This window comes from Amphibalanus amphitrite, unplaced genomic scaffold, assembly GCF_019059575.1.
Source record: "Amphibalanus amphitrite isolate SeventyFive unplaced genomic scaffold, NRLGWU_Aamphi_draft 000778F_arrow, whole genome shotgun sequence".
NCBI classification, from domain to species: Eukaryota; Metazoa; Arthropoda; class Thecostraca; order Balanomorpha; family Balanidae; genus Amphibalanus; species Amphibalanus amphitrite.
The window spans coordinates 296,527-312,216 of NW_024882272.1; the positions used below are offsets into that span (position 1 = coordinate 296,527).

Genomic DNA, 15,690 nt, shown 5'->3' on the forward strand with positions numbered 1-15,690 from the left:
GTGTTGTGCCTTTGGTAGGACCCTCAGTATCACCGATGCAGGGCCTTCAGAGCCTCCAATTAGGGGCCTTTAGAGGCACTGGTGTGGGGTCCTCACATACGCCCGTGTGGCCCCTCAGAGGTGCTAGTGTGAATCCCTCATAAGCACCGGTGAGGGTCCTCACAGAATACAGACGCCGTTGTGGACCCTCAGAGACACTGGTGTGGGTCCGTTACATGTGGGTGTGTGGCCCTTAGAGCTGCTGGTGCGAACCCTTTAAAAGTCGGCAGGGGGCCCTCAACGACCGGGGAGGGGGACCTCAGACCGGCAAGGGGCCCACAGAGGCCGGCGGCATCTTCAGAAGCCCTGTGGGGTCCTTAGATACCGACAAGGTACTCTGAGACGCTAGTGCGGCCCTCAGTCTCTGATGTAGGGCCCTCAGAGTTGCAGGTAGGTGGCCGTCAGATATGCTTTTGCCGAACCCTCACAGGCGCAGGTGTGGGTACCTCAGAGCCACCAATATAGGGTTGCATAAATGGTGTGGCACTGGCTTGGGTGACCCTCAGTGGTGTCCTTATGGGCCCTTAGAACCACTGGTGTGGGTCTCTCAGAGGTGCTGGTTGTGAACCCTCAGAGGCCCTGCTGAGGGCCCTCACGGCCTCCGTTATGGGATCCTCAGAAGCCGGCGTAGACCCTGACGGAGATCTTAGTGTGGCTACTTAGGGGCTCATGAGGTGCTCTTACGAGACCTGTGAGGTCTTTCTCAGCTGAAATATAGTCAGCGTGGACCCTCAGAGGTCAGTTGGTACCGCAGGGGTCTTTATGGCCGGGTGGGCTCTCAGAAGCACCAGTGAGGGCCCTCAGTCTCACAGTCGTCGTAATGGGGCCGTCTGAGACATTGGTGTGAGGCCATTACTGATTACAGGTTGGCGTAAGGCCCTAGATATGGCCCCTCTTGGGCCGGCAAGGACTCTCAGAGGCACGCTAGCGGCCATAAGAGGCCGGTAAAGGGCCCTCAGAGGCCGCCAGTAGCCTTCAGAAGCCGGCGTGTAACCCTCATGGACAATTTAGTGAGGCTTCTTTGGACTCACGAGGTGCTGTTACGAGCCCTATTCTTTCTGAATCGAAATATGGCCAGCATAGACCCTGAGCGGTAAACTGGTGCCACAGAGCCCCTCCGACCCGAGGGGTCCTCTGAATGCGATAGGGGGGGACTAGATGGCACGTGCCTCCTGCAGGGCATATTTTAACATACTGACTGCGTCCCATTTTGGGACGCAGCCCCCTGCCTTTGGGACGCAGCCCTCGCGAAATTTGGACCACTGCGTCCCACACTGAAATGCCACGGTTTCAGCCGAAAAGTCGAGCAAGACTAAGTAACATGCCTCGGTCTTTTACTGTGTAACAGATGTTGCCTTTCCGATTGCGTTGTGCCCTGATTTACTTTGTACCTAAGAACATACATGTCCTCTCCAGTCCTTGTGCCCTGCCCTACCCTTGGTCATACACCTTATTATGTTCTTCCCTTCTATACTCCTAGGATATGTGCCCTGCCCAGTGCCCTGTCCTTAGGTCTTGTACCTTGCCCTGCCCTTTCTTCAGGCCCTGTGCCCTGCTCTGCATTCAGGCCCTGTGCCCCGCTCTGCCCTGCCCTCAAACACGATACTTTATATATTTGATTTATATATTATGAGATTTGGTGCGCGTCCTTCCCGTCTTTAGGCTCCGTGCCCTGCCCTACCCTAGTTTGAGGCCTCGTGCCCTTCTCTGCCCTCAAGCCTTGTGACACGTCCTGCCATCAGACCCCGTGCCGCTGCCTTGTCTTCAGGTACTGTGCCCTGCCCTGCCATCAGGCCTTGTGCCTTCCCATGTCCTCATGCCCCGGCCCCGCGCCCATCCTCGAGCCTAATGCCTTGCCCTGCCTCAGGCCCTGTCCTGTCATGTTCTGCTTCCAGGCCTCATGTGCATTGCCCTGCCCTTAGACCCTGTGCCCTATTCTGCCATTAAGCCTTATGCGTTGTATCGCCCTCAGGCCCGTGCCCTGCCTCGCCCTAAGTTGCTGTGCTCTGCCCTGTCGTCAGGCCTTGTGCCGTCCCATGCCATCAGACCCTGTGTCCTACTCTGCCCTCAAGCCCTGTATTCTGCATTGCCCTAAGGTCTCGTGTCCCATGCCCGCTCTCAGGCGCTGTGCCCTGCCCTGTCATCAGGCCCTGTGGTGTCTCCCGCCCTCAGGTCCCGTGCCGTTTCCCGTCCTCATGCCACGTGCCCTTACCTGTCCTCAGAACCCGTGCTTTGTTCTGCCTTCATGCCCTGTGCTTTGTTCTGCCTTCATGCCCTGAGCCTTGCCCTGCCCTCAGGCCCCATACCCTGGCCCTGTTTCACCGGTGATAGCAGCACGCTTCTATTACACGTGTCAAATTGGGTTTCCATGGAGACATCAACAGGCCCATTGCTCAAACACTACCACAAGTATGACGTCAGCTCGCGGAATTTGATAGCAGCGCCAGCGTCCGTGAAACACCGCCCATGTCTTGTCATACCTTCGGGGCCCGAAGGTATGACAAGACGTGGGCGGTGTTTGGGGCCTTGTGCCATACCTGTGTCTTATGTCTTGCTCTACCTTTAGGACTTTAGGTATTATTTCTTGCCCTGCTCTAAGATCCTGCGTGTTGCCCTGCCATCAGGTGTGTTGATCATCAGGTGTTCTAAGGCCCTGTGTCTTGCACTACTCTCCGGCCTTGTGTAATGATAGCCTCAGACCCGCGCCTTGCCTTGCCCTCGGACCCTGCATCCTACCCAGCCCTCAAGTATCCGTCTTATTTTAGCTTCATGGCCTGTGCCTGCCCTGTCCTTAGGGCTCAGACTCTGTGTCCTGCCCTTCCCTAAAGTCCTGTTTAGAGATGTCAAGTTGGAGCCCGCAGGCCCGGAGCCTGGCCCAAAATCCGGCCCTACAGGGCTTTTGCATGCACAGTGGATTGTATCATTGTTTTGAGGTACATACCTCATCGAAACGCATCGACTGATATGCGACATGATCTATCTTGGTCACGAAATGACCTTAATGTGAGGTCAAGTTCTGACCTTGACATTTCGAGGTAAAAATAAGAGAAGAACGATCGTGCAAACGAAAATTCTCCACCTTTTTTTTTAGTTCAACAGCTTTTCATGAAACCTATATTGACAAAAATTGTAGTTTTACCCGTTTTTGGCTATGGAGCCTTAACCGTTGATCTGAACTCAATTCTGACGAAATATTGACGAAAGAGCTGTTCAAGATATATCGATTGCTTTTCTCCTATCGATTGCGCCCTCCTAGCTATCATAGTTTTTGAGATACCGGCACGTTTTCCGAAAAAATATCGCATCATTGCGAAGTTTGACATTTGATGGCATACGGTCAGATCAGGGCCGTCATGGCCGTCTGGCCATAGGAGGATATAGAGGGGGCCACGGGGCCATGCTCCCCCCCCCCAAAGCGCCCGGAAATGGCACAAAATCGACACATTTCTGGGCATAATAATCAAACAAAGGAACTTCCATTGGGAAAAGTTTGGGTTATATTACATGATAGGCAGTAAGGAAGCGAAATCCGAAGCATCCAAAGCATCCGTTCATCCAAAGCATTAATCTATAATGGATTTTTTATGTAGCTTTAAAATCCGATGATTTCTTGTCACAACTTAGGTGGGTAGTGTTTGACCTTACGTCATCTAATTATTTCAAACACATAGTATCTTCAATGCAAATTGGCAATGTTTCACACGTCAGCATGCACATGTGCAAAAATTTTGAATCGATTGATAAGGGTGAAAAACGCATGAAGAGACGTATGTATCACATTTTAATCATGTGCATATTCATTTTCATTCTCTAAGCATAGGTACAATTTGGTGCGTCAAGGGAGGTCAAACACGCCCAACGCCGTTCAGGAAAACGAGTGACTAACAACAATGCAAATGTCATAAAATCGCCGGTCCGCCCTTTGAATGCGGATAAAGAACGCACTTCGACTGGGCGAATTTCGAGACTGGCCAAAAGGTGAGCAATCACAGCAGGGCATATTTTAACATACTGACTGCGTCCCATTTTGGGACGCAGCCCCCTGCCTTTGGGACGCAGCCCTCGCGAAATTTGGACCACTGCGTCCCACACTGAAATGCCACGGTTTCAGCCGAAAAGTCGAGCAAGACTAAGTAACATGCCTCGGTCTTTTACTGTGTAACAGATGTTGCCTTTCCGATTGCGTTGTGCCCTGATTTACTTTGTACCTAAGAACATACATGTCCTCTCCAGTCCTTGTGCCCTGCCCTACCCTTGGTCATACACCTTATTATGTTCTTCCCTTCTATACTCCTAGGATATGTGCCCTGCCCAGTGCCCTGTCCTTAGGTCTTGTACCTTGCCCTGCCCTTTCTTCAGGCCCTGTGCCCTGCTCTGCATTCAGGCCCTGTGCCCCGCTCTGCCCTGCCCTCAAACACGATACTTTATATATTTGATTTATATATTATGAGATTTGGTGCGCGTCCTTCCCGTCTTTAGGCTCCGTGCCCTGCCCTACCCTAGTTTGAGGCCTCGTGCCCTTCTCTGCCCTCAAGCCTTGTGACACGTCCTGCCATCAGACCCCGTGCCGCTGCCTTGTCTTCAGGTACTGTGCCCTGCCCTGCCATCAGGCCTTGTGCCTTCCCATGTCCTCATGCCCCGGCCCCGCGCCCATCCTCGAGCCTAATGCCTTGCCCTGCCTCAGGCCCTGTCCTGTCATGTTCTGCTTCCAGGCCTCATGTGCATTGCCCTGCCCTTAGACCCTGTGCCCTATTCTGCCATTAAGCCTTATGCGTTGTATCGCCCTCAGGCCCGTGCCCTGCCTCGCCCTAAGTTGCTGTGCTCTGCCCTGTCGTCAGGCCTTGTGCCGTCCCATGCCATCAGACCCTGTGTCCTACTCTGCCCTCAAGCCCTGTATTCTGCATTGCCCTAAGGTCTCGTGTCCCATGCCCGCTCTCAGGCGCTGTGCCCTGCCCTGTCATCAGGCCCTGTGGTGTCTCCCGCCCTCAGGTCCCGTGCCGTTTCCCGTCCTCATGCCACGTGCCCTTACCTGTCCTCAGAACCCGTGCTTTGTTCTGCCTTCATGCCCTGTGCTTTGTTCTGCCTTCATGCCCTGAGCCTTGCCCTGCCCTCAGGCCCCATACCCTGGCCCTGTTTCACCGGTGATAGCAGCACGCTTCTATTACACGTGTCAAATTGGGTTTCCATGGAGACATCAACAGGCCCATTGCTCAAACACTACCACAAGTATGACGTCAGCTCGCGGAATTTGATAGCAGCGCCAGCGTCCGTGAAACACCGCCCATGTCTTGTCATACCTTCGGGGCCCGAAGGTATGACAAGACGTGGGCGGTGTTTGGGGCCTTGTGCCATACCTGTGTCTTATGTCTTGCTCTACCTTTAGGACTTTAGGTATTATTTCTTGCCCTGCTCTAAGATCCTGCGTGTTGCCCTGCCATCAGGTGTGTTGATCATCAGGTGTTCTAAGGCCCTGTGTCTTGCACTACTCTCCGGCCTTGTGTAATGATAGCCTCAGACCCGCGCCTTGCCTTGCCCTCGGACCCTGCATCCTACCCAGCCCTCAAGTATCCGTCTTATTTTAGCTTCATGGCCTGTGCCTGCCCTGTCCTTAGGGCTCAGACTCTGTGTCCTGCCCTTCCCTAAAGTCCTGTTTAGAGATGTCAAGTTGGAGCCCGCAGGCCCGGAGCCTGGCCCAAAATCCGGCCCTACAGGGCTTTTGCATGCACAGTGGATTGTATCATTGTTTTGAGGTACATACCTCATCGAAACGCATCGACTGATATGCGACATGATCTATCTTGGTCACGAAATGACCTTAATGTGAGGTCAAGTTCTGACCTTGACATTTCGAGGTAAAAATAAGAGAAGAACGATCGTGCAAACGAAAATTCTCCACCTTTTTTTTTAGTTCAACAGCTTTTCATGAAACCTATATTGACAAAAATTGTAGTTTTACCCGTTTTTGGCTATGGAGCCTTAACCGTTGATCTGAACTCAATTCTGACGAAATATTGACGAAAGAGCTGTTCAAGATATATCGATTGCTTTTCTCCTATCGATTGCGCCCTCCTAGCTATCATAGTTTTTGAGATACCGGCACGTTTTCCGAAAAAATATCGCATCATTGCGAAGTTTGACATTTGATGGCATACGGTCAGATCAGGGCCGTCATGGCCGTCTGGCCATAGGAGGATATAGAGGGGGCCACGGGGCCATGCTCCCCCCCCCCAAAGCGCCCGGAAATGGCACAAAATCGACACATTTCTGGGCATAATAATCAAACAAAGGAACTTCCATTGGGAAAAGTTTGGGTTATATTACATGATAGGCAGTAAGGAAGCGAAATCCGAAGCATCCAAAGCATCCGTTCATCCAAAGCATTAATCTATAATGGATTTTTTATGTAGCTTTAAAATCCGATGATTTCTTGTCACAACTTAGGTGGGTAGTGTTTGACCTTACGTCATCTAATTATTTCAAACACATAGTATCTTCAATGCAAATTGGCAATGTTTCACACGTCAGCATGCACATGTGCAAAAATTTTGAATCGATTGATAAGGGTGAAAAACGCATGAAGAGACGTATGTATCACATTTTAATCATGTGCATATTCATTTTCATTCTCTAAGCATAGGTACAATTTGGTGCGTCAAGGGAGGTCAAACACGCCCAACGCCGTTCAGGAAAACGAGTGACTAACAACAATGCAAATGTCATAAAATCGCCGGTCCGCCCTTTGAATGCGGATAAAGAACGCACTTCGACTGGGCGAATTTCGAGACTGGCCAAAAGGTGAGCAATCACAGCCCGCTCCCAATATCACGCTTGCAGTGCCCCTCCACCAGCACAGTACACAATGTATCTGTACATTATCTCACTTGCATTATATACTATTTCGCTTGCAATGTGCCCTTTCCGATCAAAGCGTGTGCCCTATGCCACCTTTGGGACGCAGTGAAAAATCCTTAAAATATGCCCTGAATCACAGCCCGCTCCCAATATCACGCTTGCAGTGCCCCTCCACCAGCACAGTACACAATGTATCTGTACATTATCTCACTTGCATTATATACTATTTCGCTTGCAATGTGCCCTTTCCGATCAAAGCGTGTGCCCTATGCCACCTTTGGGACGCAGTGAAAAATCCTTAAAATATGCCCTGGCCTCCTGGGACTCCCTGACTACGCTATTATTTCATATGCGTCATGTCAGGTATTTTGGGCTTGCACCCCAACTTGAAGAATGTTCCTGGGCCCCTGTGACAATATATTGTATTCATTATAGGTATTCGTCATTAGCTTGCACTCTCTGCAATCTGCCCATACTATTATTTGTCCCTAGACGCGCTTACAGAAAGCAGGGATAAGCCCATACAGTCAACGGCCTGTTAGTTTAGCAAACAGCCGCCAGGGGCGCTAGGGTCGCCTATGTTGTGAGATAGGGCAAACTTCTCTCGCTCGGCGCCGCCTGGGGGTTAAAATTTGCGGGAAATTAACAATGCCACGCCCTTTCCACGTGAGTGGAGCACAATAAAATCGATGGAGCACCTTGCATTGCGATTAGTGACACACCCTACATACAATGCTGATCGACCCCCACAAGAAGCCACCATGACTTATATCGTTACCCGTTACTGGATCGGCTTTGTTAGTAAAAGTTTGCCAGTTCATGGCTCAGTCGCTGACTGCTCTGTTCCGGGTAGCAAGACATCCGTAACATTGTGCACTTTGCATTATGCAGCTGACATTATTTTCGCGGAGTAATTGTTGAATTGTCGTGCATAAGCGAACTGTAGGTCACTCTTTCGACCGTCTGTCTGGCGCAGGTGTTGTGTTTTACCTTTTATTCATTTACCGCTAACCTTTTCCTCCTCTACTGATCTGCGTATTGGTCTGCTCTCCACTCACCGTACCGGGTCAGCTCATGTGCCACCCTTCCGCCGTCCCGTGCGTGACACGCGCCGTGCCGCCTCCGGCAGGGGTGCCGTGCCGCCTCTGGCAGGGGTGCTGTGCCGCCTCTGGCAGGGGTGCAGGGGTGCCGTGCCGCCTCTGGCAGCGGTGCCGTGCCACCTCCGGCAGAGGTGATCGGCCGCACTCAGCCGGACGGCATGTCATTTCCACCGTCATCTCCCGATGATGGCGTTCGATGTCGGAAGAGATCCGCCTCGACTCAACAGCGAGCTACCGACCCCTGGACAGGGCACACCGGACCAGGGCCTCACGAAACGCTTCGAAACCATACCAGACATCATGGGTCAATTACAGACTAGACCAGACATCATGGGTCACTTACAGACCAGACCAAACCTCATGAGTCACTTACAGACCCGACCAGACCTCACTTACAGCTGAAACCCAGATCCCACGTGCCACCCACAGAACGTGAACCGACACTTGTCACCCACTAGGACTATAACCCCTGTCAGAACTGCAGCGGGATCTGGCATAATCTGTCTGACATGCTGGCTGACGCCCTAGCTGGAATTGTCTGATCTTGTTACCGTGTGCACGAGCAGACTCCAGTGGCACAGTGTCAGCAATGACCCGCGATTATATGGTCATTGCTGACGCCGGGGAGTTATTTCGGGGGCGTTCAGTGGCTTCGCTTGACTTTAAGTAGGTTCATTGACGTCCGCGACTCTTGTCCCTATCGAGTGACCTTTTTGGATGACCCCGGCGTCTTCCCTTCTCCAACGACTTTCTGATAATTGCAGGGCAACAGCCTCCACTTCTGAAAGCTGGTCACGATCCTTCTCTGATCGAGTTTCAAGTTGGAGCAACAATCGATAAGTAAAGCCATTTGTCAACCTTGCGCTCTAGCCCTGACCCTTGTCCTGACTTGGTCCTAACCTTGTTCACTGACTTCGGCCCTAACCAGGCCCTAGCCATGCCCTAACCCTGCGCGCTAACGCTGGCCCTGATCCCGCACTCCCTCCTGTAGCCGAACGTTTTGCTTCTATCGCCGCCGCGCCGGTGCCGCTCCCGTCCCCTGTGGGCTGTTATTCGATTATCGTCTTCAAAGGCTCGCGCCGTGGCGACAAACCGTTGCCGAAGTGTTTATTCGGCGTTGATCTTATGCGGAATCGTCGCGAATGGTGATTGTGTAGTGCTGATTGAGTGGGTGGGGCGTGGCGGCTCCGTTTTCAGAGGACTGCGGGCGGGCCGGCGATGGCGGTCAAGCGGACAAGTTTGGATCGGTTTTCTCACTCTATTTTGTGATGGCTAAAAACAGATTGGCCTTTCAAATTATCTCCTAACTTTTCTCAAACTACACGATTCATTTATGGTTTATATAGCCGAGCGTATGGTTGTGGCGTCAGGAATACGTCACTGACCCTGCTACCTCGTACGCCGCTGAACTGTGCGGTGGGTGGGCACGGGCCCGGGGCCGCTCACGGCGGTCTCAGACGCCCACCATGGTCTCCGCCGACGCCCGAACTACGGCAAGGTGTGTCGACCGAGTTGGTTCAGAAGTTTGGCTGCGGGCTCAGCCGGCGCCAACTTCTAACGGCGATGGAACGATATTTTCAGAGGGACTGGCTGTTTCTGTTTCCTTCCCAGCGGCGAAAGGGCTGTCAAATCATACATAGGATAAACAAAAAATATTAGCGTATGTTACATAGTTTCATTAAATCAGGGTGACATTTGATTCAGTACGCGACGCAATTCAACGGGACCTCACGAACTGGCAACTGCCCTTATAAAGAAACATGCATGCCTTACTTCCCACAACAGTTTTTTATGGAGCAATCATCCACCTGGCATATCGTATCAGAGAGCATGTTGTTATCCTTTCTTTGATCCCTTTGTGACCTTTTACATCAAGCGGGGTGCCAACGCAAATGAGGGTCTGGGTCGCTGGCTCTGCGACCGCTATTGTAGCCAAACTTTGTCGCGGCACGGCCTGAACTTTGCCACGCCCAGTCGACAGTGGCTGGATAGCCGGGCGGCTCCGCTCGCTCTGTCAAATGGTGGAGATGGGCGGGGGAGCAGGCAACTGTTCGGATGAAACGGTGAGGAATTGAGTATCAATTTGTGAGAGGAGACATGTCCCAAAAATATACTGGAATTAAAATTGTGACTCCTTAACCACACTAGAGCAGGCGTAGGTGGTAGGTGTTTCTAATGTTATTAGAAAGGCGATTACCCTCGCATGTTAAACGCACCCACGCAACCGCTCCTGAAACTACTCACTTTCACCTCTCTGTTTCTCTGTGACCCTGGTGACCCCTGGTGACCCCTAGCGGTGACCCCTGCCCTCTTACAGCCGCATTTTCCGACTCCTCTCTCCAGTCTCATCGCCTGAGGCCTGTGGTGAAACCTGTCGCCATAACCGATCAATTTGTAACTTTTAGAGGGGAGACAGCATCCGCTTTGTGGCCTTCTCTTTGCTATCCCATTCCACTATTTATCCAGTATCCAGCAATCTGCACGCCTTTTTCTGGCTCCGTTTTCCGGCCGTGGTGTCGGCTGACGTCCCTTTCCGCTCGATTTGTTTGTTTTTGCGTCCGGCGTTATTTCCGCTGGGAGCTCGGTGAGCCGGCGGTGGTCTTCCTCTCCACAGGGGACCGCCATCCACCGTCCACCGTCCACCCTCCCGTACCTGTCCCACACAGCGACAGTGGCCGGCGCCGCGGGGCTTTAATCACGGCCGAGCTGTCCTGCGGCGCAGTGCTAGTCAAACCGAGCCCAGCGCTGGTCAAACGGAGCGGCCGGCTTCAATCGCGCCCGAGGGCACACACCGACCGTGATTGGGTGCCGCGGTGATGGCGGTAAACGAACGATATTGAGAGGGACGGGTCTGTCTATTGGATGGAGCCGATGCGCTGGTGGTAACTCGCTATTGGGCTGTGGTCAGTAACGCCGGGTTTAGAGAGTCTCGGGGGTAGTATTTTAGCGTGCGGGGCTGCGACATGGCGCGGTGGGCCACTATAGATCAACCCAGGTATGACCTTTGGGTCACGGAATGACACCGCCTAGTCTCGTCAGTCGCCAACCCAGCTAGCCAGCCCACATTAGTGCACAGGGCACCGAGTCACGAAATAATGCACCTCACATGCTTCAGAAAGTGACACCATGCACCAGCACGCCTGTATCACCCGACACCCGCTGCACTGCGGACGCATTATGTCGGTGCATTGCGGCTCGGTGGGAGCGCCACGGCTGTTCGAGGCGGCGCGCGCCGATAGGAACCGGCCGGCCGTGCCAGGCGGTACGTCGCGTGCCCTGTCTGGTCCGCCGTCGGCACCGGCACGGCGCGGCACGCAGCGGGTCACAGGACCGTGGCACGGTGGCGAGGCAGGCGTGGCCGACTTGATGGATGTTGGACGAAAACATATACGAGAAACGTACATACCGACCCGACAGGGTACAGTGTACGAAGTTGGGCAAGAAAGCACATTGTCTCCGGCGGCCTATATCGAGAGCAACTGCCTTCTCTCCTCCCGGCGCCATCCCGACCCCTCCTGGCCCCCTGGCAACCCCACCCCGCCCCAGTCCCGGCGGGGGCCGGCCCCAGGGCGGCCACACATCATCGGGGACACCTTTCTGCGGAGGACGATATCGAGCGACGCGATGACCGATGGCGCTGACTCGGCCCGGCCCCGACGCCGCAACAAAGCCGGCCGACGGCCCGCGTCGACGGTCGTCGATTTGTGGACGGCGACGGCGCGTCGGAGCGGCGACGTCTGCTCGCCGTCGCCGCCGACGCTATGTCGTTAGTCACGGACCGACAACTGGTTTTGTGCGTCACCGCGGACGCCGGACATCGCGGGAGAAAGGATGGGTGGTCGAGCCGGACTCGTGCTTTCAACGCAACCGGAGGATGGTGAAGTGTGAGACAAAAAGGATTACAAGAAGTCGTGATTGAGTTCATTTGTGGAGAGAATGGATGAGAGTGAGCAGATAGGTGGATAGGATTGATTTAATCATGCCCTGATAGTCAATTGAGGTGGATGGAGCCAAGATTCTTTATTACGGTGGAGCAACAGCTGGTCTGTTTGTGATCCTGTCCGAATGGTAGCATCGTCCCTAAACTGAACACATCGACAGCGAATGCAGCATCTCTCAGTTACATCAGATCATTGGTAGACAGCGCTGGATGTGGTGACGTAGATCGACAGTGAACCCCAATGTGCATCCAGGCCGGCTGTTTTCGCGGCAGACGGGATGCATTTCTCCACTCCAAGAGCCGAGAGAGCGAGTGAAGCCGTTCCCGTCGCAGGGCGGCGTCTGTTCAGCGCCGGGCGTCGAGTGTGTTTTGCCGATTGCCCTGGCACTCCAGTCAACTCGAGACGGCGGCAGACTTGACGGGAGGCGTGCCTGGCTGGCGCGCGCGCTGCGGAAGGTGGCTCCTCTCTTGCGGGACGGGGTGGTTGTGTTTTTATTCTAACTGCTGCGGGTCCCACGGCGGGTTCTTTCATCGTACGGGATAAATGGTTTTGCTGAAAGGTGGTTGGAAGATATTTCAAGTTTGTTGTTTGAGTGAGTGCAGTTGTCGCTGGAGAGTTGCGCTTGATTGCTATCCGATATCAATGTGATTACCTGCGATGGGCAATTCTGTAATCCGATTATACGATATTTGTCATGCGGTTGATATGGATTTATTGCGACACACACAAGGACGTTTTCTGGCCGGACGAACATCCACTTTTTTGCCAGAACGCCTCTGCGGGTAAACAACATTGAGTTGGTTGGTATTCTGAGAAACAGGTGAATTTCTCGTGACTGCCCCAAACTATTCCAATATGTTGTGGACGCGTTTGTTTTGCTGTACTAGAACGCATCCAAAGCTCGATAGTTTTGGCGCAACTGCGCTGAATATACATTTCATCGTCTGCTTGGCAAAATAAGGCACTTTTTTACGTGCAGCACCGATTCGAAAGGAATGTCCTCTCGCTTGCATCGGAATTTCTTGTGTTCCTACAATTTCTTGTGTTCCTACAATTCCTCTCGGAACATCGGAAATCCTCTCGCTTGCATGTGTCTTTCATTGTCGCTTTTATTGTCAGATGACGTGGATTGCTGAAAAACCATTTTATGGATGTTGTCCGAAATACATGATGATGATGATGATGATGATGATGAATTTGGAATGGTTTACTTGCTTATCGATCTGCCTTCTTCACGGCTTCTTGAGATGAGGTTGCAATTTGCATGGACACTTTTTATGGTGTTATAGCTGAGGGCCTGAGACTGTGTCTTTGATTGTGCAATTTTCGTCATATCACAGGCTAGTGACGTAGCGGGTCGTGTCGTCAGTTACGTCACGGAAGTCACATGCTCGCTTTTCACCGTGATTTGTGCTAAAAAAACTGCCCTAGGCGCGGGTGGGGGATGACTCGGCCGTTTGAGTGAGGTCGCGGGATGCCTGCAATTACTATTGTTCCTCCGCTGTTGCAGAATCATCATGAATTTGTTGGTCAAACGTTGAATAGAATACGTTAAGTAAAATTAAAGAAATGTGCGCGTGTTCGAAAATCGTGTGACGCTGTGCAATAACGTTCATGACGTAACATTTTGTTTATCGATGCAAAACCTGAAGCTCCTGTGGCTGCGCTAATGGGGTTCCAATGGGACTCCTACTTTAGCTATGGGGCTCCTACTCTAGCAGTTTCCTTTTTTTAGCGAATTTACCGGCGAACTGAACCCCGAGCCCTATTTCACACTGAAATATTTCGCGAGTTGGGTGTCTCAACTTTCTCCTGTTAACCTTTCACGAGGCGTGAGCGCAGTTGCTGTTCCCTCTGTCGCATCCGTCCGCCGGGGCCAGCCAAAGTTGGCCGGACTTCGGTGGCCAGTGGGAGTTCCGGAGCAGACCCACACACACACAAACGGAGAGTCCCAGCAGGATAGGTACACTGTCATTGATCAACCTGCGATTTAGCGTAGGAATTAAGCGAGTTTGGTTGGTTAATTCGATAATTACCGAGAGTCTCATCCCTAGCCTCGTTTCATTCAGCACTTCACTTCTACCGTTACTCATCCATGACCGTTACTAACTACCGTTCGTGCATGACGGGCATCCATGTTCGCACAAAGTATCCCTGAACGTGATTCAATGAGTGATTGTTATTGATCAGCGTGACCACTTTCTTCATTCGCAACCATTACTTGCATCCTCGTAATACCGGTGTTTGTATGCCTTGTTCAGTATTCAGTTGTCCTCACGGTGTTTATCCCTCTGTTTTTCAGCTACCGGACGGCGTCGAACTGACTCTCTCGGAGCTGCGAGAGATGGCCGGCAGGCAGCAGCAGCAGATTGACGACCACCAGCAGCAGCTGGTGGCCAAAGAGCAGCGGCTCAAGTACCTCAAACAGCAGGTGAGACCGGCGGTGGCAACGTCACCTGGTTAGCTTGAGGCCGCTAGATGTCACTAGTGGTGTGCGCCTGCAGGTATGCTGTACCGCCGAGCGTCTACCCAACCCTTGCTGCGGCCACTCCAAGCAAAATTAGTGATGAGATGCTCCTACTTTGGATAGGTAATGGGTGAACTTGAGACAATAAAAGCTGTTCTTGCATGAGTATATCATGTATATTTCACAACAGCCATATTTCCAGCAAGTCAGGAATTTGACTATCGCTGCGCTCATCAATACACCGCAGCCAATTTAGTTGGACCGTGGATGAGCTGGTAAAGAAAGGCTGAAGCATATCGTAAGCTTTGAAGGGGCTATCTAGTATCCTCAGAGCTTTACTGTGCAGTAAAGGCGATGTCGGTAGTTTCCAAAAGCGAAAGGCTCGTAAAACGCCTGAAGCCTACCCCGGAGAAATATTATCGCTGTAGGAACCAAGCAGTCGGCTTCGTCCGTCAAGTGGATAATCCTAGTAACCATACAGCAGATAGTTTTATAATAAATGACATTTTACACATATTTTTTAACTTTCTAAGGTGGCGCTCAACTCATTGTGTTCTGCGTCGAACGCCAATTTTTTTTCTGCGATGTACCGACTGTCCCAAGTCCCAACCGTTCCGTCTGTCTCGTTCATCCCAACCCGTCCCGTCCGTCCGGCCATTCACATTTCTTTTCTGGCCGTCGCGCCGCGTCTGTTCCCGGCTCGCGCTGGTCAGTAACTCATCGCCGATGAGATTTACGACTTTTCTGGGCCTTTTTGCCGGTCTGGTGCGGCCCGCCTCAGGTATTACCGGCTATCGCACGGATCAACGGCTAAGACGGCGGCGGCCGGCGCAGGATAGTGGAGAATAGGTGATCGTCGATACCGGATCACAATGGGGATTGTGCCCCCTGCACGGGCGCAGGAAATGAACGGCGGTGACGGAAAACAGTGGCGGCCCGGCCCGGGGCGGCGGTTTGTGGCGGGTCGCGGCCGGTCCTATACTGTCAGCCGCTCAGAACGCGTCTCTCAGAGTCGCAGCCGATTAACTAAGCCACTTTGACGGGCTGCGGCTGGCAGACGGGGCCGGTACGTGCGTTATTGTGGTGCTGAATATGCACTGCAGTGAAGTGGTACCGCGGCGCCAATATCCGCCCGCACGATACAATGGTGAAGGTCACACCGCGTTGAATCAATGGCTCTACTGCTTGGTCGATGCAGCAGTGAAACATTTGTATCATTGATCGCCAGAAGAGTCGTGCATATGTGGGACGTGTCCCTGCCTTGTGGGTCGATGAGGTTTGACCTTGACCT

At 52.6% G+C, this 15,690-nt stretch overlaps 1 protein-coding gene across 1 annotated transcript in view; it reads left to right on the plus strand.

Moving 5' to 3' along the window:
• LOC122366014 (apoptosis-stimulating of p53 protein 1-like) overlaps positions 1 to 15,690 on the plus strand; it is a gene marked incomplete at its 3' end in the record, with an annotated part of 125,339 nt that overhangs the window by 76,173 nt on the left and 33,476 nt on the right. The window contains exon 5 of the mRNA XM_043337744.1: positions 14,235 to 14,363. Coding sequence (XP_043193679.1) covers positions 14,235 to 14,363 — 129 coding nt within the window. The remainder of the gene's footprint in view (positions 1 to 14,234; positions 14,364 to 15,690) is intronic.